Source organism: Lutra lutra, chromosome 1 (assembly GCF_902655055.1).
Source record: "Lutra lutra chromosome 1, mLutLut1.2, whole genome shotgun sequence".
Classification (NCBI taxonomy): domain Eukaryota; kingdom Metazoa; phylum Chordata; class Mammalia; order Carnivora; family Mustelidae; genus Lutra; species Lutra lutra.
Genome location: NC_062278.1, coordinates 126,809,504 through 126,836,028, shown reverse-complemented (window position 1 = coordinate 126,836,028; position 26,525 = coordinate 126,809,504). Strand labels below are relative to the sequence as shown.

General features: G+C 41.6%; 2 protein-coding genes across 11 annotated transcripts in view; one reads left to right on the top strand and one right to left on the bottom strand.

Moving 5' to 3' along the window:
- ESYT3 (extended synaptotagmin 3) overlaps positions 1-17,796 on the top strand; it is a 48,804-nt gene extending 31,008 nt beyond the window's left edge. The window contains exons 11-23 of one of the 5 annotated variants that reach the window (XM_047735845.1): positions 865-913; positions 1,163-1,252; positions 1,741-1,803; positions 1,901-1,963; positions 2,504-2,572; positions 3,283-3,369; positions 4,017-4,166; positions 6,041-6,534; positions 7,187-7,285; positions 7,787-7,918; positions 15,639-15,744; positions 16,557-16,606; positions 16,966-17,796. In XM_047735845.1, coding sequence (XP_047591801.1) covers positions 865-913; positions 1,163-1,252; positions 1,741-1,803; positions 1,901-1,963; positions 2,504-2,572; positions 3,283-3,369; positions 4,017-4,166; positions 6,041-6,534; positions 7,187-7,285; positions 7,787-7,918; positions 15,639-15,744; positions 16,557-16,606; positions 16,966-17,002 — 1,489 coding nt within the window. In that variant the 3' untranslated portion in view covers positions 17,003-17,796. Of the gene's footprint in view, positions 1-864; positions 914-1,162; positions 1,253-1,740; positions 1,804-1,900; positions 1,964-2,503; positions 2,573-3,282; positions 3,370-4,016; positions 4,167-6,040; positions 6,733-7,186; positions 7,286-7,786; positions 7,919-11,437; positions 12,049-15,638; positions 15,745-16,556; positions 16,607-16,965 lie in introns of those variants that run through there. The other 4 variants (XM_047735854.1, XM_047735876.1, XM_047735863.1 and 1 more) reach the window with 4 other exon arrangements.
- The window catches only part of CEP70 (centrosomal protein 70), a 108,652-nt gene continuing 90,613 nt past the window's right edge, over positions 8,487-26,525 (bottom strand). For 2 of the 6 annotated variants that reach the window (XM_047735902.1, XM_047735935.1), the window contains one exon: positions 15,786-16,424. In XM_047735902.1, coding sequence (XP_047591858.1) covers positions 16,207-16,424 — 218 coding nt within the window. In that variant the 3' untranslated portion in view covers positions 15,786-16,206. Of the gene's footprint in view, positions 8,742-15,785; positions 16,425-26,525 lie in introns of those variants that run through there. The other 4 variants (XM_047735895.1, XM_047735888.1, XM_047735921.1 and 1 more) reach the window with 3 other exon arrangements.

Genomic DNA, 26,525 nt, shown 5'->3' with positions numbered 1-26,525 from the left:
CTGTGTGAGCAGAGAGGAGCACGGAAGCCACACAGCAGGCTGTTCACACTGTTCATTCCAGGAGGTTGGGATTGGGAGGCAGAAAAGAGTTTTCCCAAATTTTTACACTGCTGTATTGTTCAGCTTGTTTCCGTGAGCAGGTAATTTTAAAAGTAGAAACAATGAAAAGTGTGAGGGACATGATCTGACAGCCTAAGAAACAGCTTACCACCAGATATTATTTTTCTTTTCATCTTAATGGAAAAAGCTGCAGGTTTTGTATTGTTGCAGATTAGAAGTGTGGCTTGTAGTTGATGTTGTAACTGATTTCGAGTGTGTTCTGAGCTCAAGCACATTTCTAACACCTACACGGTCTCCCCGCTGGCTATCGGGATCATCTATTTGGGCTTGGGCCGGGTAGGTGGAGGCACGCTGTGAGTGTGGCCGGTACCTCCTCTCACACCCATGCCAACTATACTTACCCCTTGGAGGGCATCTGGGGAGGTGCTGGAGGGGTATTTGGGGTTGTTACAATGACTGTGGAAGGTCGTGCCACTGGCATTTAGAGGGCACAGGACAGGGAAGCTAAATTCCTGCAATGCATGGGCAGTTTTGCACAATGAAGAACCATGCCATTCAAAACACCAGTAGTACCATCACAGAAATCCAGGGCCAGTGTGTCCAGTGTCTGGTCATTCTCCTCTGGGGATCAGAGCCACTCGCCTGCCCAGGCAGTAGCCCTGATGGTCAGACAGGCCTTCATTTGTTTGAGCTACAAGTGGTCTCCCATTGGTTCCTTGAGATGGATTAGCTCCTGTCTTGAGGACCGCACTCACATCTGCTTCTTGCCTCCTTGGAGCTGAACTGACTTCCTGTGTATTCCAGCTTGCAGATCTGCCTTGGGGATGTCGTGACGAACAGAGTGGTGGATGAGGTAGAGTTGGTGCCTATAACCCCTTCCCTATGGACATCCTGGTTTCCATCTGTCCATAGGAGGACAGAAGCAATTCTATGACCACCTCTCCTGGTCCCTCAAGCCTAGAGCCCATCCTCTCTCGGCTGGGTCACCTTTTTCCTAAAGCCACCTCTTAAAGGTCCCTGAACTGAACTGCTTGAAGAGGGTCTGTAGCACCTCAGTGGCCCTTTCCCTGAGCTTTCCTCCCTTCTCACTCTCCCCTTACAGTGGTTTGTCCTGAACGACACAACCAGTGGGCAGCTGCACCTGCGGCTGGAGTGGCTTTCACTGATTGCCAACCCAGAAGCTCTGATTGAAGTGAGTGTGGGGTGTCAGTGCTCCCTAAAGGAAAGGTGTGTGGGTGTGGTGGCGCAGGGGTGGGACTTGTGGCACGGCCGGTCCATGTGTGAGCTGTGGAAGGGGGTGAGGTGAAGCCTCCAGATCTCACTCACAGAATCCTCCAGCCAGCCCCTACCTTCTGCTGAACCTGTCCCTTAGCCTCATCTCCACACAGGGCAGCTCCTGATCTCTCAGCAGAGACTGTCTGCCCAGGGAAGATGGGATCCTTAAAGGATGCTGGTGCTGGTCAGCCCAGTTCATGGGGAAGTCCACCCCTGTGTTTGACTTGAATCTGTCCTGCTGCAGATGTAAACACAGTCTCAACAAAAAGCTAGGCTGTCGGGAATCTTAGGGCTTGTCCAGAGTGCAATGGCTGGCTGGCTTCCTTCTGTCATGAATGGGCTTCTCCAAAGCCAGTCTGTCTCCTGATGCCGCAGCACTTACTGAGGGTCTGTGTCTGTTTGTAGGACCAAGGTGGCCTTTCAACTGCCATCCTCGTGGTCTTCTTGGAGAGTGCCTGCAACCTGCCGGTGAGTGATGACATGACCGATGTCACACCCTGCCTTGTGCCCATAACTTGCAAATGTCCAAATGTCATTCATTTATCCTCTTCTTCGTGTGCTATAGAGAAACCCTTTTGACTACCTGAATGGTGAATATCGAGCCAAAAAACTCTCCAGGTTCACCAAGGTAAGTGAAAACAAGTCACGGCTCCTTTTCCCCAGAGTAACATAGCCTTGTCTTCTGGGTGATCATCTGTGCACCCACAGCCTACGGATGACAACAGTGCCATTCATTAAGTCTGCTGTGTGCCAGGCACAGGGCTTTACAACTTGTCCCCCACATTTATTATGCCTGAGTCCCATGATGAGTGTGTCTGTTTTTGCCATTTTACAAGTAGCACCCAGAAGGTTAAGCACCTGAGTCACAAGCTAAAGAGCCAGAACTTGACCATTTCCATAGCCCCAGGGAACAAGAACCTGTGCCGAACCAGGCCTAGCTCCCGGATTCATGTCATGAACTTGGAACCTCTCCTCCGGTTAGCCCTATCCTGGTCCTTGCACAGTTTTGGCAGCCCAGGGCCCTGGGAGCATCACAGTAGCTTTCTTCTGAAGGGAAGCAATTGGTTGGCCCCAGGTCCCACTGAAGCTCTGGGAACTGGGAGGTACAGTGGGGTAGTGTCTCAAGCCAGTGGTGCCACTTCCATTGCTGTGGATTTGTCCCTCACAGAACAAAGTCAGCAGAGACCCTTCTTCCTATGTCAAGCTATCTGTAGGCAAGAAGACACATATAAGCAAGGTAAGACAGCTTGGTGTGTAGCCATGGGACAAAGAACTGGGGGCTCCACGCCTTTTCAAGGAGAGAAGAAAAGGTAAGGGAATTAGAGAACTGAATGCTTGGTAGGTGCCAGGTTACAACTGGGGCATTTTGTCTTCAGAACAGCCTCACTAAACAGTTCTATGCTTTAAGAATCTGAGGGTCAGGGCGCCTGGGTGGCTCAGTGGGTTAAGCTGCTGCCTTCGGCTCAGGTCATGATCTCAGGGTCCTGGGATCGAGTCCCGCATCGGGCTCTCTGCTCAGCAGGGAGCCTGCTTCCCTCTCTCTCTCTCTCTCTCTCTGCCTGCCTCTCCATCTACTTGTGATCTCTCTGTCAAATAAATAAATAAAATCTTTAAAAAAAAAAAAATCTGAGGGTCAGAGATGACTGATTTGCCCAAGGGCACCTGCTAGAAAGCAGCAGAAATCCTGTTGGTCCCCTCTCCTGGAAGTGAGCTCTAATGCTGCTGCTATGCTTTTCAGCTCCTGCAAAACTTGCTGGGAAAGCTCTCCTTGTCTTAAGTCTGGCTGCCCTGCTCTCATGCATCCCCTAAATGGCAGTGTGACGGGGTCTGATCCCTGGGCAGAGGCTGAGAAGGCTCCCATCAGGTGGCCAGCCAAAAGCAGAGGGTGCCAGTATCCTGCTCTACCCCTCCTGACCCTTCAATGATCTTTCTCTCTTCTGTCCCCAGACTTGTCCCCACAGCAAGGACCCAGTGTGGAGCCAGGTGTTTTCCTTCTTTGTGTCCAACGTGGCAGCTGAGAAGCTGCATCTGAAGGTTTGAAAGTTGGGCTCTTGGAACAAAGTTAATCAGTGTCTAAGCCATGAAGGGTAGGGAGCTTGATAATGCACCTTGAACAGGTTCTCCCAGCAGTAAAGTCAGCCCCTTTTCTGTGGGAGAGGGTGCAGAGGTCCCTCATCTTCATAAGCCTGGTGCCCAAGGACAGTGGGTAAGAGCTTGGAAGGACAAACCCTCAAGTCCCTTGGCTCTCCCTGCAAGAATCTTTCCAGTTGTTACCCAGCACCCAGAGTGGCCTATGTTGGGATCCTCCCAGGATCTTAGTGATGATATACTTCTTTAAACAATAATTTAGCCTTCACAAAAGATCTATGGAAAAGAGATAGTTTATTTTACACATAAGCAAACAGAGGTGCAAACAGTGACTTAGTCAAGAAATCTTAAACAACAAAAAGGCAGATCTGGGATCTTTTCAGGCCCTTAGCCCATCAGTCCCTAAAGCCCCTGAGGCCCTAGGCATTTGCCTCATAGAGATCCAGCTGCCAGGTTTTCAGAACAGGACCAGAGGCCAATAGAAGCACAGTACTCGCTTACTGAAGTGAACATAGACTTGAATGGGACCCAGAGAGTGGTGGTGGTGGGTGTGGGTCTTGGTTCGCCTGTTTTGTAACTGGCCCGCTGCCCAGGTGCTTGATGATGACCAAGAGTATGCTCTGGGAGTGCTGGAGATCCCCCTGTGCCAGATTCTACCTTATACAGACCTCACCCTCGAGCAGCGCTTTCAGTTGGACCACTCAGGCCTAGACAGCCTCATCTCCATGAGGCTGGTGCTTCGGGTAACTATCTCCTCTTGTTCCCCATGCTCCATGGCTCTGGCCATGGATGGACAAGGCAGACTATCTATCTCAGAACTAAGTACCTGCTCTGTGCTGAAAAGCTAGGAAGTAGATTTATATTTTTCATCAACTTTGGAATATTGTCTGCCGTTATCTCTTCAGATATTGGCTCTCCATTCTTTTAATCTTTAATTCTAGAACTCCTACACTGGACCTTTTCCCCATCTGTCTCCACCTGACCTCACTGTCTCTTGGTGCTACGTTCTGATTTCCTCAGATCTTCTAGACCATTAATTCTTTTAACTATTCAAGGTTTTTATTTCAAAGGCTATTTTTTATTTCTATCTTTTCCAAATTCATTATCTTTTTTCACTCTATTTTATTATCATGTTTATCATGTCTTTTTTCACTCTATTTTATTATCATGTTTATCAGGTTTATATTTTATCTTTAACCATCTGAAAATATCTATGCTATAATGTACCTATAATGTGAATTCTATTATCTGAAGATCTTGAGAATTGAGCTTTTGACATTTGTTGTATCTGTTGATGCTTTTTCAGGGTGACTCATTTCTATGTTTGGTGACTTAGGTTGCAAACATATGTTGTGTTCTTTTGTGACCTAGATTGAGTTTGCTTGCTTCCAAGGAGATTCTGTTTTGCTATAACCATGTACCTTGAGAGCCTTACAAACTAGAGTCCACTCTTATGTTAATTTTTAAATTTTTAGGTTTCATGATTCCACAGGTATGAATATGAACCAAAAATCATATAAGACAGTCCTATAAGGTGCCATATCCTCAGGAAAGTCTTCAGTACCCCCAGCAGAGTACAAGCAAGATGGACATATTTCTTTGCAGTCTTTCCTTGAGCAGGGTGGAAATGTTTTTCCTAGACTACTTTTTTCCCTAAAGAGACCCCACCTTCATGGTTCCTACTCCAACTCAGCCTCACATTGATCTGAGGCCTCTTCTCCCCACCCCTTGGATTTTTCAAGGTTGATAAATGACCCTAGGAAAGCTTAGCCTTTTTCAGTAACCCTAGGGGTTTTCCTTACTTTCTTGTAAATTTGGCTATGCATTTTTTTTTTTAAACATTTTGACAGCCAACCAGAGAGGGAACACAAGCAGGGAGAGTAGGAGAGGGAGAAGCAGGCTTTCCGCCGAGCAGGGAGCCCCATGTGGGCCTCGATCCCAGGATCCTGGGATCATGACCCAAGCAGAAGGCAGCCACTTAATGACTGAACCACCCAAGTGCCCCTTGGCTGTGCATTTAAAAAGGATGTTTGTTTCATTTTATTAGTCATTCCTACTGAGGCTTTTCAGAATAGAATATTTTGACCATTATAGTGTTAGAAATGGAAGTTCCTAGAAATGGTCTTGATGACTGAGAGGGAAGGAGAAACACAATGGCTGAGGTTTGAAACTTTGTAGGAGTACAGGGGTGTGTGTGGACAGGAAACACATTTTAGGGAAAACAATGGTGAATAGGGTGACAGCTGGAAAAGGGCCAATCCAGAAGGCAGGGTGTGATATCTGTGAAGGTGAAGGTGGTGTAGATTCTGAGAGTCCTTTGCAGAGAGGGACAGTACCTGCTCTAAGAATGAGCCAGGTATCTGCCAGCCAGTGAGTGGGGGCAGGACTGAGTGCTCATGAAGACTCACTATTGAGGCAGGAATAAGGGAAAAAGAGAGAAATTGGTTATAGGGACCCAGGGTCAGAGAGGTTAAGGAAGATATGGGCGGGGTAGGGGGGAGAAATCCACTGGGTTGGGTAGTCAGGAAGGAACCACTTCCCAGAAATTAATATGACAGCAGAGGAGGAGAAAGTGGATGTGGGGGGCCCAGCCCATAATCCTGTCATCTGCTTGCAGTTCCTGCGTGTGGAAGAACAAGAGATGGGGAGCCCATACACAGGACCTGAAGCCTTAAAGAAAGGTCCTCTGTTCATTAAGAAGGTGGACACCAACCAGGAACCCAAAGCCCCATTCCAGGGAGAAGGCCCTGCAAATTTGCCATGCCCCCCAGATCCTGCTTCTGATACCAAAGAAACCTCCAAGAGCTCCATGTCAGCCACCAGTGCCACTACTGTTGCCACTGAGCCCATGCCCCAAGAGACAGGCCCAGAGCCCAAAGGCAAGGACCATGCCAAAGGGTTCTGTGAGTCCTTGGGGAAGAAGAGTTCGGGCACCATCTTCCTGACTGTCCCAGGCCCCCACTCTCCAGGGCCCATCAAGTCACCCAGACCTATGAAATGCCCTGCCTCCCCACTCGCATGGCCGCCCAAGAGGGTGGCTCCCAGCATGTCCTCGCTCAACTCCTTGGCCTCCTCCTGCTTTGACCTGACAGATATCCGCTTCAACATTGAGTATGCACCTCTCTGCTTCATCTTGTCTAAAACGACCTGTGTGAAAAATACATTCCTGAATGGAGAAGTAGATACAAACTCAAGTTTCTCAGCAAGTTCTGATCTTTTACAAAGTGGCTTCATGAGAGGCAGCATGGAATATGCTAGAAACACAGGGCAAGGGGGAGAGCGAGCAAGTGCATTCCCACTGTAAAACAGGTGCTGGGCTTTGGTTGTTATGGTTCCTTACCACAGAAACACTTCCTGCATTCCCAAGTGTGGGATGCTATGGAAAACTTAGAATGTGGAAATAGATCCTCAATGACTGCCATTTATTGTTAACTATGAGCTTAGCATGCTATTTAATTCCATCTTCACAATTACCCTAGGAGATAGAAGTTAATATCATAAAGGTCAAATAACGAACCAACAGTCTCATAGGAAATCATGGTATAAAAGCAGATCCCACTCCCGGGTTCATGTTCTTCCTACTGTGAAGTAGGACAGTCACATGTGAATGGATAGAACGGACTTCTGCCTGAAAGGAACCTTACTGATAATTATTAATCCACATGGCTCTATGCTCCGAAAGCAGGGCATGCTTCTGTCTCAGGGGCTGGGGGAGAGGCCAACACCTTTAATGGCAACAGAAGTAACAAGCCTTTCTTTACAGAGGCGGGGATCTCAGGCAGTGGAGGCTGGGTGAGATTCAGCTCACTGTGCGTTATGTGTGTCTGCGGCGCTGCCTCAGTGTGCTCATCAATGGCTGCAGGTAATGGGGTGCTGGGGCAGGGCAAAGGCCTCAGGTGAATGAAAGAGTGGAGATGCTTAAAGTTATAGTGGGGGTGGGCATCCCTGAGGTAGACAAGTAATACATGAGGAAGAAGTGAGGTTTGAAGGCTGCATGCTGTGAATGACAAGGTCTGCAGTGATGCTGATGGGCAGGCTCCAGAGCCAAGGACTTTGTTTAAATATAGCTACTGCAAAAACTGTCTGGGGTGATTTGGAGCCAGTACCTTTTCTCAAGTGTGAATCTCCAATTTCCTTTAGATGGGAAGTACTTGTTCTACTCCAGACTTTAAAAAACACATGGTTTCAAAATCCTGCTTCTGATGTTTTATCCTCCAAATTCTGCAGACTTTTGTTTTTTGGTCATCAACAGGGCATTTTTATCCACAAGCCATCTAAAGCTGAAGGGCTAGTACAGCCTCTCCAATGGAGTCCTTTCAGTGTTTGAAAACTTTCTTCTTTAATGTCTTTGAAACCAAATCAGAAACCTGACACCCTGTACCAGCAGTGGAGCTGATCCGTATGTCCGTGTCTACTTGTTACCAGAAAGGAGGTGGGCAAGTCGTAAGAAGACCTCAGTAAAACGGAAGACCCTGGAACCCCTGTTTGATGAGACGTAAGTGAACCAAGCTCCCCTGCCTATGGAGTGTCTTCTCATCCCTTCAAGTATTTGCTGAGTGCCTGGCAAATCTGCCAGACGCTGTGAAGGGCTAAATCTGTGGGCCTCAGGATAACATGTTCTACGCCTTCATGAAATTTCTATACATTAATGGGAGAAAAGGACTGCCAGGGCAGTTTAGCAAAACAGCTACCAACTTTTCTTGCTCATAGAGGCTAAAATTAAAATGTTCCTGATTATGAACTGCTCCACACTTTTTAAATGAAGCCTCTTTAGCGGTAAAAGGATTTAAATCTGGCCAAATAGGTTTTCTTTAACTCTGTTTTAAAGTAGCAGTTAAAAACAAAACATATCTTAAAAACGTATCTTAAGGGGTGCCTGGGTGGCTCAGTGGGTTAAGCCTCTGCCTTCGGCTCAGGCCGTGATCCCAGGGTCCTGGGATCGAGCCCCACATCGGGCTCTCTGCTCTGCAGGGAGCCTGCTTCCTCCTCTCTCTGTCAAATAAATAAATCTAAAAACAAACAAAGAAACCAAAACCTATCTTAAACCCAGAGACCTAAAATTTCCTCAAAGCTCCAAGCTCTGTCTTCCCTCCTGCAACAAAGCATAGGCAGCAGGTTGAAACAGATGTCCCTCCTGACTTGTCCACCCAGTGTCCTTAGGTGCATGACTGATAGAATCTAATCACATTTCTTGCTTTTGATGGGTCACATATGGCAAGTTTTATGTGAAATATTCTGTACGTTGAGGTCAACTTGAAGTCAAGAAGTCGAAATCTCATTATTGCTTCCTTCTGCTTCAGAATCCTAACAAAAGACATCTGGGGAGATAATACACCTGTTAATTTTTATTTCCTCTTATCTTGGTCAGTAATTACTCATTTTAAAAGAGCTGCATTGGGTCCTCTTTGGGCCTTGTCTAAGAACTAATACATTCCCTTTAAGAGCTTCACTTGGAGTTGATATCAAGAAAGGGTTTGGGAGAGAGACAATCTATTATTTATTGAACACCTTATGCCAGGCACCATCCTATATTCTAGAGCCACACAAGTAGAAGACTTTGCACTCAAAGAGAGCTATGACACAATTATAAAAGGATTTCATAATTGCTATGTGAGAACACAAGAGGGAAAGGTTTGACATTTGGCTTTTGTGACAAACAAAACTGATTTGTTAGTAATTCTCTCTCAATATTGTAACAATAAGATATGGCCAGGTTTTCTGGAGGGCAGACTTGGCAACCTCCACCCTAACAGTAAACCTAGAAGTAAGGAGCCTGGACACCTCTTGTGAGTGCATGACCCATACTAAGACACATTATAATTAAAATGTCAAAAAGTTAACGGTAAAGGGAGGCTCTTAAAAACAACAAGAGAAAAACTTGTTACATATAAGGGAACCCCTTTAGACAACCAGAAGATTTTCCAGCAGAAACTTTGCAGGCCAGAAGGGACTGGCCCAATATAGTCAAAGTGCCAAAAGAAAAAACTCCCAACCAAGAATACTCTACCTGGCAAAGCTGTCATTAAGAATTGGATAGACAGAAGTTATTATCACTGGACTACCTTTAAGGGACTTTGTAAGCTGAAAAGAAAGACTGCTAATTAGTAACAAGAACACATATAAAGGTATAAATCTCACTGGTAAAGGCAAATATATAGTAAAGGTAGTGGATTAATCACGTATAAAGCCAGTATGAAGGTTAAAAAACAAAAGTACTAAAAATAACTATCGCTATAGTGATATAGGGATATAATCTATAAAATGTGGCAGGGCTAGGTGGAAGCTTTAGATTTTTTTTTTTTTTTTTTTTTGACAGACAGAGATCACAAGTAGGCAGAGAGAGAAGAGGAAGCAGGCTCCCTGCCGAGCAGAGAGCCCAATGCGGGGCTCGATCCCAGGACCCTGGGATCATGACCTGAGCTGAAGGCAGAGGCTTTAATCCACTGAGCCACCCAGGCGCCCCAGCTTTAGAATCTTTTTTAAAAATATTTATTTAGGGGCTCCTGGGTAGCTCAGTGGGTTAAGCCTCTGCCTTCGGCTCAGGTCATGATCTCAGGGTCCTGGGATCGAGCCCCGCGTCGGGCTCTCTGCTCAGCGGGGAGCCTGCTTCCCCCTCTCTCTCTGCCTGCCTCTCTGCATACTTGTGATCTCTCTGTCAAATAAATAAAATATTTAAAAAACATATTTATTTAACAGAGATCACAGGTAGGCAGAGAGGCAGAGGGGGGGGCGGGAAGCAGGCTCCCCGCTGAGCAGAGAGCCCGACGCGGGGCTCGATCCCAGGACCCTGAGATCATGACCTGAGCCGAAGGCAGAGGCTTAACCCACTGAGCTATCCAGGAGCCCCTAGAATCCTTTCACACTTAAGATATTATCAACTTAAAGAAGTCCATTCTATGTAAGCCTCAGTGTAACCACAAAGCAGTAACCTACAGTAGGTACACAAAACGTAAAAAGAAAGTAATCTAAGCGTACCACTAAAGAAAGTCCTAAAACTACAATGGAAGAGAACAAAAGAAGGAATAGAAAGGGACTACAAAACTGCCAGAAAAGCACAAAATGGCATTGAGTACTATTAATATAAACTATCAATAGTTACTTTAAATATAAAACTCTTCAATCTAAAGACACAGAGTGGCTGAAAGGATAAAAAAACAAGACCCACCTATGTGCAGTCTGTAAGATACTCATTTCACACACAAACTGATAGTAAAGGGATGGGAAAAGATATTCTAAGGAAATAGAAACTAAAAGAAAACTGGGGTAGCTATACTTCTCTCAGACAAAATAGACTAGAAAACAAACACTATAGGGGCACCTGGGTGGCTCAGTCGCTAAGCATCTGCCTTCAGCCCAGGTCATGATCCCACGGTCCTGGGATTGAGCCCTGCATCAGGCTCTCTGTGCGGCAGGAAGCCTGCTTCTCCCACTCCCTCTGCTTGTGTTCCCTCTCTCACTGTGTCTTTGTCAAATAAATAAATAATCTTAAAAAAGAAAAAAAACCAAACACTATAATAAGAGATGAAATGGGCATTACATAATGATAAAGAAGTCAATCCCATAAGAGGATATAACATTTACAGATATTTATGCATCCAACGTAGGAGCAGCTAAATACATAAATATTAATAGACCTAAAGGAAGAGATAGCAATACAATACTAGTAGGGGACTTTAATACCCCATTTATATCAGTGGTAGATCATCCAGACAGTCAATAAGGGCATAGCAGCCTTAAATGACATTTTAGACCACTGGGATTTAACAAATAGATACAGAATATTTCATCCAAAAGCAGAATATATAGAATATATGTTCTTTCCAAGTGTACATGGGACAATCTCTAAGATCATATGTAGGTCACAAATTAGTTTTCTTAAATTTATTAAGACCTGTAATTTTTATCAAGCATCTTCTCTGACCACAATGGTATAAAATTAGAAATGAAGTACAATAAATAAACCAGAAAATTCAGTTTGTTACAATTAAACACCATGCTATTGAACAACCAACAGGTCAAAGAAGAAATAAAAAATATCTTCAGACAAATGGAAAATACAACTTGCCAAATTTGTGGAATGCAGCAAAAGAAGTTCTAAGAGGAAAGTTCATAGTAATAAATGCCTACATCAGTAAACAATAAAAATCTCAACCTCAGTTTATATCTCAAGGAACTATAAAGAATGAAGAAAGCCCAAACTTAGCAGAAGAAAGGAAATAAATAAACTATAGAAATAGAGACCAAGAAAATAGAAGAGACTAATGAAACTAAAATTTGGTTCTCTGGAAAGACAAAACTTTCTTTAGTTTCCAGTCATTAAGACTCCTCAAGAAAAAACACAAAATCAGAAACGAAAGAGACATAACTAATACCACAGAAGTATAAAGGATCATGAGACCACTCTGAACAAAATTATATGCTAACAAATTTGACAAACTAGAAGAAATGGGTAAATTCTTAGAAACATACAGCCAAGGCTGAATAATGAATAGAAAATCTGAACAGACCAATTACTAATAAGGAAACTGAATCAGTAATCAAAAATCTCCAAACAGAAGCACCTCGGTGGCTTACTTGTTAAGTGTCTGCCTTCAGCTCAGATCATGATCCCAGGGTCCTGAGATCAAGCCCTGAATTAGGCTCCCCACTCCCAGGAAGGCTGCTTCTCCCTCTCCCATTCCCCCTGCTTGTGTTCCTTCTCTTGCTGTCTCTCTCTCTCTCTGTCAAATAAATAAATAAAATAAAATCTTAAAAAAAATAAAAATCTCCCAACAAACAAAAGTCCAGGACCCAATGGCTTCACTGGTGAATTCTACCAAACACTCAAACAATACCAATCCTTTTCAAACTCTTCAAAAACAAAAACAACAGCCGCAACAAAAAACAAACAGAAGAGGGAACACTTCCAAACTCATTTCACAAGGCATTACCCTGATATCAAAACCAAACAAGGATACAAGAAAAAATTACCCTCTATGAACATAGATGAAAAAATCTTCAACAAAATATTAGAAAGCTGAATTCTGGGGCGCCTGGGTGGCTCAGTGGGTTAAGCCGCTGCCTTCGGCTCAGGTCATGATCCCAGGTCCTGGGTTCGAGCCCCACATCGGGCTTTCTGCTCAGCAGGGAGCCTGCTTCCTCCTCTCTCTCTCTGCCTGCTTCTCTGCCTACTTGTGATTTCTCTCTGTCAAATAAATAAAAAATCTTAAAAAAAAAAAAAGCTGAATTCTATAATAAAAGGATCATACATCATGATCAAGTGGGGATCCCAGGATGCAAGGAGGATTCAGTATCCATCTGCAAGTCGCTGTAAAACATCAAATTAACAAATCATATGTTCATCTCAATGGATGCAGATAAAACATTTGACAAAATTCTACATCCATTTATGATAAAACTGTCAACAAAGTGGGGAACATATGTCAACATAAAGGCCATAGGGGACAAGTCCACAATTAACATGATAATCCAGGGTGAAAACCTGAAAGCTTTTCCTCTAAGATCAGAAACAAGACAAGGATGCCTGTTCTTGCCAGCTTTTTAGTTTTGGAAGTCCTCGTCAGAGCATATAAGCAAGAAAAACAAAAGGCATCCAGATTGAAAAGGAAGAAGTAAAAGTATCACTGTTCACAGATAACATGACATTATAGAAAACCCTAAAGAGTCCACCAAAAAACCATTAGAACTAATCAACAAATTCAGTAAAGCTGCAAGATATAAAATATATAAAAATCTGTTGTATTCTACACACTAAAAATGAATTAATCAGAGAAATTAGAATACAATTCCATTTATAGTTGCATCAAAAAGAATACCTACATATAAATTTAACCAAGGAGATGAAAGATCTGTACATTGAAAGCTGTAAGACATTAATGAAAAAAACTGAAGACAACACAAATAAATGGAAGGATAGTTACTGCTCATAGAATGGAAGAATTAATGTTAAAATGTCCATACTACCCAAAGCAATCTACAGACTTAATGCAATCTCTTTCAAAATTCCAATGGCATTTTTCACAGAACAAATCCTAAAATTGGTGTGGAACAACAAAAACCCCAAAGTAATCTTGAGAACAAAGCTTAAGGAATTATACTACTTGATATAAAACTCTGCTAAAAAGCTATAGTAATCAAAGCAGTATGGTTTGGGCATAAAAACAGACACAAAGATCAATGGAAGAAAATAGCTTAGAAATAAACTGGCACATACATGGTCAATTAATTTTTGACAACGGTCAATTAATATGACAACTTATACAATGGGAAAAGGACTGTTTCTTCAATAAATGGTGCTGGGAAAACTGAACAGCCACATTTAAATGAGTGAATGAAACTGGACCACAATCTAACATTATACACAAAAAATAAACTGAATATGGATTAAAGACTTGAATGTTAGACCAAACCATAAAACACCTAAAAGAAGATATAGGCAATAAGCTCCTTGACATTGAACTTGATTATTTTTTTTAACTTGACACCAAAAGCAAAGGCAACAAAAGAAAAAATAAGTGAAACTACCTCAAACTAAGAAGTTTCTGCACAGGCAAAGAAAACTTAAAAAATGAAGAGGCAACCTACTGAATGGGAGAGAATATCTGCAAACCATTTATGTGGTAAGGGGTTAATATTCAAAATATCCAAAGAACTTACACAATTCAAAAGCAAAAAAAAAAAAAAAAAAAAAAGGTCTGATTTAAAGATAGAGAACCTGAACAGACATGTTTCCAAAGAAGACATACAGATGGCCAACAGACACATGAAAAGGTGCTCAATATCACTAATCATCAGAGAAATGCAAATCAAAACCACAGTGATCTATCACCTCATATCTATTAGAATGACTATTACCAAGTGTTGGTGAAAATGTGGAGAAAGGGAACCTTGTGCACTGATCGTGGGAACGTAAATTGGTACAGGCACTATGGAAAACAGTGTGGAGCTGCATCCAAAAATTAAAAATAGAACTACCATATGATCCACTAATTCTACTTCTGGATATCTATCCAAACAAAATGAAAACACTAATTCAAAAGCACATACATACTCCCATGCTTGCTGTGACAGTATTTACAACAGCCAAGACATGTAAGCTACTTCAGTATCCACTGATGGAGGAATGGATAAAGAAAATGTGGCATATATACAATGGAATATTATTTAGCCATAAAAAATCTTGCCATTTGCAGAAACACACAGATGGACCTTTAGGGTATTATGCTAAGTGAAATAAGTCAGACAGAAAAAAATTCTTACTGTATGATTTCACTTATATGTGGAAATCTAAAAGAAACAAAAAACCCATAAAAGAGCAAACAAACAATGCCAAGCTCCTGAATATAAAGAACAGATTGGTAGTTGGTGTGTGGTGGGAGGGAGGGGAGGGGTAGAGATAAGGGGGTCAGGTCAAATGGAACAAATTTCCATTTATAAAATGATGTAATGGGGATATAATGTACAGCATGGTGATCCTATTTAATAACATATTACATATTTGAAAGTAGCTAGGAGAGTGGATCTTAAAAGTTATCACAAGAAAAAAAATTTTTTTAACTATGTATAGTGATTGATGTTGACTTACAGTGATCATTTTGCAGTATATACAAAAAGCAAGTCATTGTTAAACACTTGAAACTAATGTTCCCTTACCTCAAAAACAAAAACTACCTATAAGGATTCCAGTGGCCTCTTGTGAGTTTATGACAAAGCTTGTACCCTAAGATTCCTCTGCCGTACTCCACAGGCAGAAAGGGGAAGGTCCACTGTTTTCTATGAAGTTCCAATACACCTGACTATTCAGCATTCTAGTCCTTAGCTGGTCAGAAAAAACAAGAGAGATAGGGGTTGAGGTGGTCCTATGAGCAAGCACTGTTGAAGGGGCAGCTAAAATAAAGGCAGCCAGGGTAGGCTCAGAGAAAGTAAGAAACCCCAAAACATAGTAGTTCAAGCAGTCCAAGGCCTTCACAGAGAGGCAAACAGCCTCTTGATACTTCTAAAGCTTGTGATTAGCATAGGACAGTGATTACCTGTAATAATGATCCATTAAATATCTGCTATGAGCCAACACTATTCTAGATGGTCCCCTGAATATATCTTCTGTTTTAAAAGTAGGAAAATGGATCAAACACTTCAGATTTTCAACAAAAATGATTAAAATATGTAAATCTAAAAAAAAAAGAGTAAATCTCACTTTGACTTTTTGCATCTTTAAGATTTGAATTTTTTGTTCCCATGGAAGAAGTAAAGAAGAGGTCACTAGATGTTGCAGTGAAAAACAGTAGGCCACTTGGCTCACACAGAAGGAAGGAGCTAGGAAAAGTAAGTACAAGAAGGACTCTTGGTACTCTGCCTCCCACAGCACTCTACCTGGAGTTCATTGGTGGAACACCTTGCAGAAATTCTGATGGTATCATCTGGCTGTTACCAGAACTGGCTTCAAGGAGGTTAGAGTCTCATTGGGAGGTTTTGGGAGTGGAGGGTATTTTAACATTGCTGAAAGTAAAACAGGTGGGTAAATTAATATGATAAATACTATTTTAACAAGTTGGAGAATCTATCCAAACTCATCATTGCACAAGTATTTGAACATCTATTAAGTTTGTTTTGATAATATGTGAAGCTTGGGTCTCATTATGTCAAGATTTTTGTGGAGATGGGATTTTACTTGAAGTAGAGAATGTATAATCTTCAGGAAGATGCCAAGTACAGATAAAAAGGGTATTTATACAATACTTTGCAGCGATAGTTTAATAAACACCTTCTTATAATCTTTTTAAGATCCTACTTAGATGATGTAGGGGAAGTTATCCTTATTTTTAGAGTTGAGGCAACCATGGTGTCTTGCTTAAAATTACAATTCAGTTCATGAGTAAAGGCAAGTTGTTCTCTCAGGAAAATTGATAAATTCTGAGGTTTAACTCTGAAGAGCAGTTCTCCTTTTCCTAGTACACTGAGGCCAGTGCCTGTATTGCACTTCTGGAGAGGTTCCATGTTGAGAGCTAAAAGAAAAAGAGTCCCTGCTCAAAACTGAAACCCAAGGAGGCCCTTTTTATGATTAATTCCATTTGTCCCAATATGTTTCCATTTAATGCAGTTTTTTGGAAGGAAACTGATTATTTGTGTTTGTTTAGGTTCTGATTGACTTATCAAAAGAGGATCTGATTAAGGGCTTCTCACGATGGTAAGTGAGCCCTTTCATTTTATCACATTAATCTGATACTTAAGACATTGTCTCCAGCAGTTGCACATGATCTTTTTCCAAAATTCTTCCTTTTTCAGTACATGTCAGCTTCTTTGCTTATCAAGGAAGGAGACACATTATTACCTATACTTAAGGATTTTCTGCCTATAGTTCTCACTTACCTAACAGACCTCTTCTCTTTAAGCCCTAGTCTTAACCCCGGCCAGTCGACTTACAGAGGGATAGGTTCTCCCGGTCCCAGAGGGACCTAGGCTAGCTAGACAAGGCTGCTTGTCCTGATGCTGCCACCACAATACACCTGTGATACTAACACAAGTCCAAACCCAACTGTTTTACAGGTACGAGCTGACTCCAGATGGGCAGCCCAGAAGTTGATGAGCACCCTTACCACCTTTATATTAAAATGTGTACATATGTATATCTTGTAATTTAAATCAGAACAGCCATTTGAAAATATATACATACATTTTTGTGTGAAATTTAAGTACATGACTGGATAATATTAGAAAGAGGTAAACATATATAAAAGTACTACTCTCGGTTAGATTTAGTTGTTGAAAGAAATGTGGTGTTCATACCTAATAAATTATCAGAACCTCACTGGTGATTTTTTTTTTTAGGTAATTATATACCATATAACTTGGGATTTGCCCAAATGTATGTGTCAAAAGTGTCCTGTCTCAGACATAAGGGGTGAAGGAGCAGCTGGAACAGCTACCAGTATTCCTGGGAAGTGACTACCAAGGGAAGAGGCTTCTTTTATGGGAATAAAAAGTGACCCACACCAAAAGTGCCAAAAGCCAACACCTCCTAAGCCCTTCTGGTCCTTCTGCCACCTTTGGTACTTTACTGCCTGGAAATTTGTTCCTTTATCTACTATAGAACTAAAGTGTACTTTTCTGATGGCAACAATGTTATAGTGATATACCTAAATACTCAGAGTTAAATACTCCAACGTGGGATGGCAAACTCCAGCATGTGGCATCATTTTCATAGGAAAAAGCAAACCAAACCCCAAGTCCAGGTCTGTATTTCCACTACCACAGAACTCTAGAGACTGCTGCAGAGTGTTGGTGCCAGAAGAAAGGAGCTTCTGTCTCTCTCTCAGATGGTTTGGCAATTCTATTCTACCTTTCTAAGATGGCTGTTTAAGTAACATTTAAAAGCAAAATATGGGCGGGGCGGGGGGGCTGGGGGGAGGGGCGTCAAAAAAAAAAGCAAAATATGTAAATTGCACAAACAAGTGCCTCTATTTCAAACTTTATTTTTTTTTAAAGATTTTATTTATTTGACAGACAGAAATCACAAGTAGGCAGAGAGGCCAGCAGAGAGAGAGAGGGAGAAGCAGGCTTCCCGCTGAGCAGAGAGCCCGATGCAGGGCTCGATCCCAGGACCCTGGGATCATGACCTGAGCCGAAGGCAGAGGCTTTAAACCACTGAGCCACCCAGGTGCCCCTATTTCAAACTTTGTAACACCAAATGTTCTCATTCTCTCTGATGTTATCCTAGAGCTACTGTTGAATTTATGTCCTTTTCTCTTCACTCAGGCAACAGCTCCTGCCATCAGTTTCCTGTTCCCCTCCCCTCACTGCCTTCACTGCTGCTTTTCTGAAGAATGGTTAACATCTTAAAGTTTGTTATGTTATTCTCACTTATATCCATCATTTCCCGTTTTCTACAAGAATAAAACCCACTTAATTTTGTCCTTTGGCCCTAACAATCTAGTCCCTAGTGTTTTGCTACTTTATTTATGTGCAGATGCTCTATTCCAGACTAGTCTATATATCATATCCTACCTATTCAAATCCTATCCTCTTCAAAAGCCTTGTCTCAAAACCCACCTCTTCTGTGCCAGTCCACACTGAAATGGCCTCCCTCATCTCCTACAGCATTTACTGTCAATACTGTATATTTTTAATTTTAATAATTCCCTGCCTTGTAACATTTAATTTTTAAAAAGGCTTATTAGAGGAGAGGGAGGAGTCAAGATGGCGGAGAAGTAGCAGGCTGAGACTACATCAGGTAGCAGGAGATCACCTAGATAGCTTATCAAACCATTGCAAACACCTACAAATCCAACAGGAAACCGAAGAGAAGAAGAAAAGCAATTCTAGAAACAGAAAATCGACCACTTTCTGAAAGGTAGGACTGGCGGCGAAGTGAATCCAAAATGACGGGAAGATAGACTGTGGGGGGAGGGGCCGGCTCCCGGCAAACAGCGGAGCAACGGAGCACAAAATCAGGACTTTTAAAAGTATGCTCCACTGTGGGACATAACTCCAGAGGCTAAACTGGGGTGAAGCCCATGCGGGATCACAGAAGGATCGGGGGTGTCTGAGTGTCGCAGAGCTCGCAGGTATTAGACTGGGGAAGCCGGCTACAGAGACAGGGCTAAGGAGTGAACTCTCAGCTCGGGGTTACCTTGAACTGGTCGCAGGCTGGGTGAGCTCGGAGTGCGGCCAGAGGCCAGGGAGACGGGAGTGATTGGGCTCTTTTCTCTGAGGGCACACTGAAGAGTGGGGCCCTGACCTCTCGGCTCCTCTGGGCCAGAGACTAGGAGGCCGCCATTTTCATTCCCATCCTCCAGAACTCTACAGAAAGCGCTCAGGGGACAAAAGCTCCCAAAAGCGAACCTGAGCTGATTACTTAGCCAGGCCACTGGTAAGGGCAGTGCAATTCCGCCTGGGGCAACGACACTTGAGAATCACTAAAATAGGCCCCTCCCCCAGAAGATCAACAAGAAATCCAGCCAAGACAAAGTTCACCTACCAAGGAGAGCAGCAGAATTCCAGTGGAGGGGAAAGCAAAGCACGGAACTCATGGCTTTCTCCCCATGATTCTTTAGTCTTGTGGTTAATTTTTTTTAAATTTTATTTTTTTTCTTCTGCTAAATTTTTTTTAACTTTTACCCTTTTCTTTTTCAATGTTTTTAAACTAGTTTATCTAATATATATCTTTTTTATATTTTCTTTATTCGTTTTTCTTTTTTTTTTTTTTCTGAACTTCTTTTTATCCCCTTTCTCCCTCCCACGATTTGGGGTCCCTTCTGATTTGGTTAAAGCGCATTTTCCTGGGGTCTTTGCCACCCTTTCAGTATTTTATTTGCTCCTTCATATACTCTTATCTGGACAAAATGGCAAGGTGGAAAAACTAACCACAAAAAAAAGAACAAGAGGCAGTACCAAACACTAGGGACCTAATCAATACAGACACTGGTAATATGTCAGATATAGAATTCAGAATGACAATTCTCAAGGTTCTAGCCAGGCATGAAAAAGGCATGGAAGATATTAGAGAAACCCTCTCTGGAGAGATAAATGCCCTTTCTGGAGAAATAAAAGAACTAAAATCTAACCAAATTGAAATTAAAAAGCTATTAATGAGGTGCAATAAAAAATGGAGGCTCTTACTGCTAGGATAAATGAGGCAGAAGAAAGAGTTAAGTGATATAGAAGACCAAATGACAGAGAATAAAGAAGCTGAGCAAAAGAGGGACAAAGAACTGCTGGACCATGAGGGGAGAATTCAAGAGATAAGTGATACGATAAGGCGAAACAACATTAGAATAACTGGGATTCCAGAAGAAGAAGAAAGAGAGAGGGGAGCAGAAGGTATATTGGAGAGAATTATTGGAGAGAATTTCCCTAATATGGCAAAGGGAACAAGCATCAAAATCCAGGAGGTGCAGAGAACCCCCCCCCCCAAATCAACAAGAATAGGTCCACACCCTGTCACCTAATAGTAAAATTTACAAGTCTTAGCAACAAAGAGAAAATCCTGAAAGCAGCCCGGGAAAAGAAGTCTGTAACATACAAGGGTAAAAACATTAGATTGGCAGCAGACTTATCCACAGAGACCTGGCAGGCCAGAAAGAACTGGCATGATATATTCAGAGCACTAAACAAGAAAAACGTGGCCAAGAATACCATATCGAGCTAGGCTATCACTGAAAATAGAAGGAGAGATTAAAAGCTTCCAGGACAAACAAAAACTGAAAGAATTTGCAAACACCAAACCAGTTCTACAGGAAATATTGAGAGGGTCCTCTAAGCAAAGAGAGAGCCTTAACGTAGATCAGAAAGGAACAGAGACAATATACAGTAACTGTCACCTTACAGGCAATACAATGGCACTAAATTCATATCTCTCAATACTTACCCTGAATGTTAATGGGCTAAATGCCCCAATCAAAAGACACAGGGTATCAGAATGGATAAAAAACCAAAACCCATCTATATGTTGCCTACAAGAAACTCATTTTAAACCCGAAGACACCTCCAGATTTAAAGTGAGGGGGTGGAAAACAATTTACAATGCTAATGGACATCAAAAGAAAGCTGGGGTGGCAAACTTTATATTAGATGAATTAGATTTTAAGCCAAAGACTATAATAAGAGATGAGGAAGGATACTATATCATACTCAAAGGGTCTGTCCAACAAGAAGATCTAACAATTTTAAATATCTATGCCCCTAACGTGGGAGCAGCCACCTATATAAACCAATTAATAACAAAATCAAAGAAACACATCAACAATAATACAATAATAGTAGGGGACTTTAACATTCCCCTCACTGAAATGGACAGATCATCCAAGCAAAAGATCAACAAGGAAATAAAGGCCTTATGACACACTGGAGCAGATGGACATCACAGATATATTCAGAACATTTCATCCCAAAGCAACAGAATACACAATCTTCTCTAGTGCACATGGAACATTCTCCAGAATAGATCACATCCTAGGTCATAAATCAGGTCTCAACCGGTATCAAAAGATTGGGACTATTCCCTGCATATTTTCAGACCACAATGCTCTGAAGCTAGAACTCAATCACAAGGGGAAATTTGGAAAGAACACAAATACATGGAGACTAAACAGCATCCTTCTAAAGAATGAATGGGTCAACCAGGAAATTAAAGAAGAATTGAAAAAATTCATGGAAACAAATGATAATGAAAACACAACGGTTCAAAATCTGTGGGACACAACTAAGGCAGTCCTGAGAGGAAAATATATAGCGGTACAAGCCTTTCTCAAGAAACAAGAAAGGTCTCAGGTACACAACCTAACCCTACACCTAAAGGAGCTGGAGAAAGAACAAGAAAGAAACCCTAAACCCAGCAGAAGAGAAATCATAAAGATCAGAGCAGAAATCAATGAAATAGAAACGAAAAAAACCAATAGAACAAATCAACGAAACTAGGAGCTGGTTCTTTGAAAGAATTAATAAGATCGATAAACCCCTGGCCAGACTTATCAAAAAGAAAAGAGAGTGGACCCAAATAAATAAAAATCATGAATGAAAGAGGAGAGATCACAACGAACACCAAAGAACATACTATGAGCAACTCTACGCCAACAAATTTGACAATCTGGAAGAAATGGATGCATTCCTAGAGACATATAAACTACCACAACTGAACCAGGAAGAAGTAGAAAGCCTGAACAGACCCATAAGCAGTAAGGAGATTGAAACAGTCATCAAAAATCTCCAAACAAACAAAAGCCCAGGGCCAGATGGCTTCCCGGGGGAATTCTACCAAACATTTAAAGAAGAACTAATTCCTATTCTCCTGAAACTGTTCCAAAAAATAGAAATGGAAGGAAAACTTCCAAACTCATTTTATGAGGCCAGCATCACCTTGATCCCCAAAACCAGACAAGGATCCCATCAAAAAAGAGAACTACAGACCAATATCCTTGATGAACACAGATGCAAAAATTCTCACCAAAATACTAGCCAATAGGATTCAACAGTACATTAAAAGGATTACTCACCACGACCAAGCTGGATTTATTCCAGGGCTGCAAGGTTGGTTCAACATCCGCAAATCAATCAGTGTGATACAACACATTAATAAAAGAAAGAACAAGAACCATATGATACTCTCCATAGATGCTGAAAAAGCATTTGACAAAGTACAGCATCCCTTCCTGATCAAAACTCTTCAAAGTGTAGGGATAGACGGCACATACCTCAATATTATCAAAGCCATCTATGAAAAACCCACCGCAAATATCATTCTCAATGGAGAAAAACTGAAAGCTTTTCCGCTAAGGTAAGGAACATGGCAGGGATGTCCATTATCACCACTGCTATTCAACATAGTACTAGAAGTCCTCGCCTCAGCAGTCAGACGAGAAAAAGAAATTAAAGGCATCCAAATCGGCAAAGAAGAAGTCAAACTATCACTCTTCGCAGATGATATGATACTATATGTGGAAAACCCAAAAGACTCCACTCCAAAACTGCTAGAACTTGTACAGGAATTTAGTAGTGTCAGGGTATAAAATCAATGCACAGAAATCAGTTGCATTTCTCTACACCAACAACAAGACAGAAGAAAGAGAAATTAAGGACTCCATCCCATTTACAATTGCACCCAAAACTATAAGATACCTAGGAATAAACCTAACCAAAGAGACTAAGAATCTATACACAGAAAACTATAAAGTACTCATGAAAGAAATTGAGGAATACGCAAAGAAATGGAAAAATGTTCCATGCTCCTGGATTGGAAGAATAAATATTGTGAAAATGTCTATGCTACCTAAAGCAATCTACACATTTAATGCAATTCCTATCAATGTACCATCCATTTTTTTCAAAGAAATGGAACAAATAATCCTAAAATTTATATGGAACCAGAAAAGACCTCGAATAGCCAAAGGAATATTGAAAAAGAAAGCCAAAGTTGGTGGCATCACAATTCCGGACTTCAAGCTCTATTACAAAGCTGTCATCATCAAGACAGCATGGTACTGGCACAAAAACAGACACATAGATCAATGGAACAGAATAGAGAGCCCAGAAATGGACCCTCAACTCTATGGTCAACTCATCTTCGACAAAGCAGGAAAGAATGTCCAATGGAAAAAAGCCTCTCCAATAAATGGTGTTGGGAAAATTGGACAACCATATGCAGAAAAATGAAATTGGACCATTTCCTTATAGTACACACGAAAATAGACTAAAAATGGATGAAGGACCTCAATGTGAGAAAGGAATCCATCAAAATCCTTGAGGAGAACACAGGCAGCAACCTCTTTGACTCAGCTGCAGCAAGGTCTTCCTAGGAACATTGCCAAAGGCAAGGGAAGCAAGGGCAAAAATGAACTATTGGGATTTTATCAAGATCAAAAGCTTTTGCACAGCAAAGGAAACAGTTAACAAAATCAAAAGACAACTGACAGAATGGGAGAAGATATTTGCAAACGACATCAGATAAGGGTCTAGTGTCCAAAATCTATAAAGAACTTAGCCAACTCAACACCCAAAGAACAAATAATCCAATCAAGAAATGGGCAGAAGACATGAACAGACATTTCTGCAAAGAAGACATCCAGATGGCCAACAGACACATGAAAAAGTGCTCCACATCACTCGGCATCAGGGAAATACAAATCAAAACCATAATGAGATACCACCTCACACCAGTCAGAATGGCTAAAATTAACAAGTCAGGAAATGACAGATGCTGGTGAGGATGTGGAGAAAGGGGAACCCTCTTACACTGTTGGTGGGAATGCAAGCTGGTGCAACCACTCTGGAAAACAGCATGGAGGTTCCTCAAAATGTTGAAAATAGAACTACCCTATGACCAAGCAATTGCACTACTGGGTATTTACCCTAAAGATACAAATGTAGTGATCCGAAGGGGCATGTGCACCCGAATGTTTATAGCAGCAATGTCTACAATAGCCAAACTATGGAAAGAACCTAGATGTCCATTAACAGACGAATGGATAAAGAAGATGTGGTGTATATATATACAATGGAATACTATGCAGCCATCAAAAGAAATGAAATCTTGCCATTTGTGAGGACGTGGATGGAACTAGAGGGTATCATGCTTAGTGAAATAAGTCAATTGGAGAAAGACAACTATCATATAATCTCCCTGATATGAGGAAGTGGAGATGCAACGTCGGGAGTTAGGGAAGTAGGAGAAGAATAAATGAAACAAGATGGGATCGGGAGGGAGACAAACCATAAGTGACTCTTAATCTCACAAAACAAACTGAGGGTTGCTGGGGTCGGGAGAGGGGGGTGGGGTTATGGACATTGGGGAGGGTATGTGCTATGGTGAGTGCTGTGAAGTGTGTAAACCTGGCGATTCACAGACCTGTACCCCTGGGGATAAAAATACATGTTTATTAAAAAGTAAAAAAAAATTTTTTTTAAAGGCTTATTAGGTATCTATGAAGGTCATACACTAAGAACTACTCGTATTTGAATTTTAATGTTTCTGTTTACTGTCCTTCCAGCTGAACTAAGTTATTGTAACTGATCTTTCAACCCCTATCATCCAAGACTATCCTAAATACATGGCAGATGTGTAATAAAATTTGTTTCTGCTAAGATTTCTATTTTGAGTGACAAATTTCAGAATAAAATCAGGCAACTGATGCTTGTCCTGTCTACTTCACAATGGCATTGCAATGTTCACTACATGTGCCTTGAAAATGGTAAAGCATCAGAGATGTATAAAGGAATACATCATGTATCACATCCTGAGTATTAGCAACCCTAAAATAACTTCTGGTTAAGATGGCCAACAAGTGAAAACCTATCCTTCCTCTTCCAAACACAGAGAAAACCTACTTAAACCATGAACAGCATTTATTTTAAACAGGGCTGATGAAGTAACACAGGTAAATTTCCTGGTGATGGTCCAAAGAGGAAATCTAAGTGTTGATAAGAACCAGAATTTTAGCATACACTGACAGAAGCAAGGCTTGTGTAAGGGTCAAGAAGCCTGAGAAGTTTTATCAGAAAACACCTTGGCTGCCAATGAGGACAAAAAGCTGGCTGTCAACAATGGTTGGAAGCAGTCAACTCATCTGTCTTACAGGAACACAGGGTCTGAGGCTACACCCAATTGACTTGGTATAGAAACCCCCAAACCTTGAAACTTATGTGAAAACCGGTATAGAATCTACAATCACGAGAAGCCCTGACACAGGCAACCACAAAACTGGCCGTCAGGGTTGCCACACCCATCCAGGGCACATGTGAGACCTCTGCAGCAGGTAATTCCCATTAGAAGAAACTCACAGGCAAAATTATAAAATAAAATTGGAATTTAAAAAATATGAAACACATGAGAACATCAAACTGAAAAATGGCCAAGAGATGTATTTCAGTAAGAAAGAAAGTATAATATTCAGAAGTGGCACATGGGAAACAATGGGGACCAAAAAATCCACAAAATGTTAACCTAAGTCTTGACTGCTTAGAAAATATAACAGGCAAGCAACCGAAAATTTTTGGAAAAACTGGTTTCAAAAACACAGTGGCACTAAAATGCTGGTATTAAGATTTAAAAAGGACTAAGAGGCTGGTGCATTGGAAAGTTAAAGCGTTCAGGTCCTTATCTTATTAGGAAACTAAAGATAGTTTTATATTTTAAAAATAAATTATAGATAGATTTGGGTCAGATACTACCTTATCACCTCTCAGCTCCAAATCAACCCATCTTTGCCCTGCTTTGATTCAGGGCACACCAGACTTGTGTCTTTGGCGCGGGCTTGATGCTAATAGAGGGCATTGGAGAAACACTAAAGGCCAGAGGAAGAAAAAGGGGCTTTTCTTTTTTCTTTTGTTGTGCTGTTTTCCATGGCAGCCAGGTAGTTGTTGTGTGGAGGCTGTTCTCTGTTACTGAAGCACCCCTCACAGTTTACCTTTGGTTCATGTCCTTGGGCTCTGGCACCATAACCATGGCCTTCATGGTTCAACACCAGTGAGCAAGCTGGGTTGTTTTGCTCTTTTTTTGCCACAAGGAGGCTTCTTCCTATGGCCACTAAAACTCTCCTCAGTTTTCAATCTCAACCTAGTTGGAAGGCATTCTTCCAAATTTCACAATTTCTTTCTTCACTCTCCTTTATCCCTGA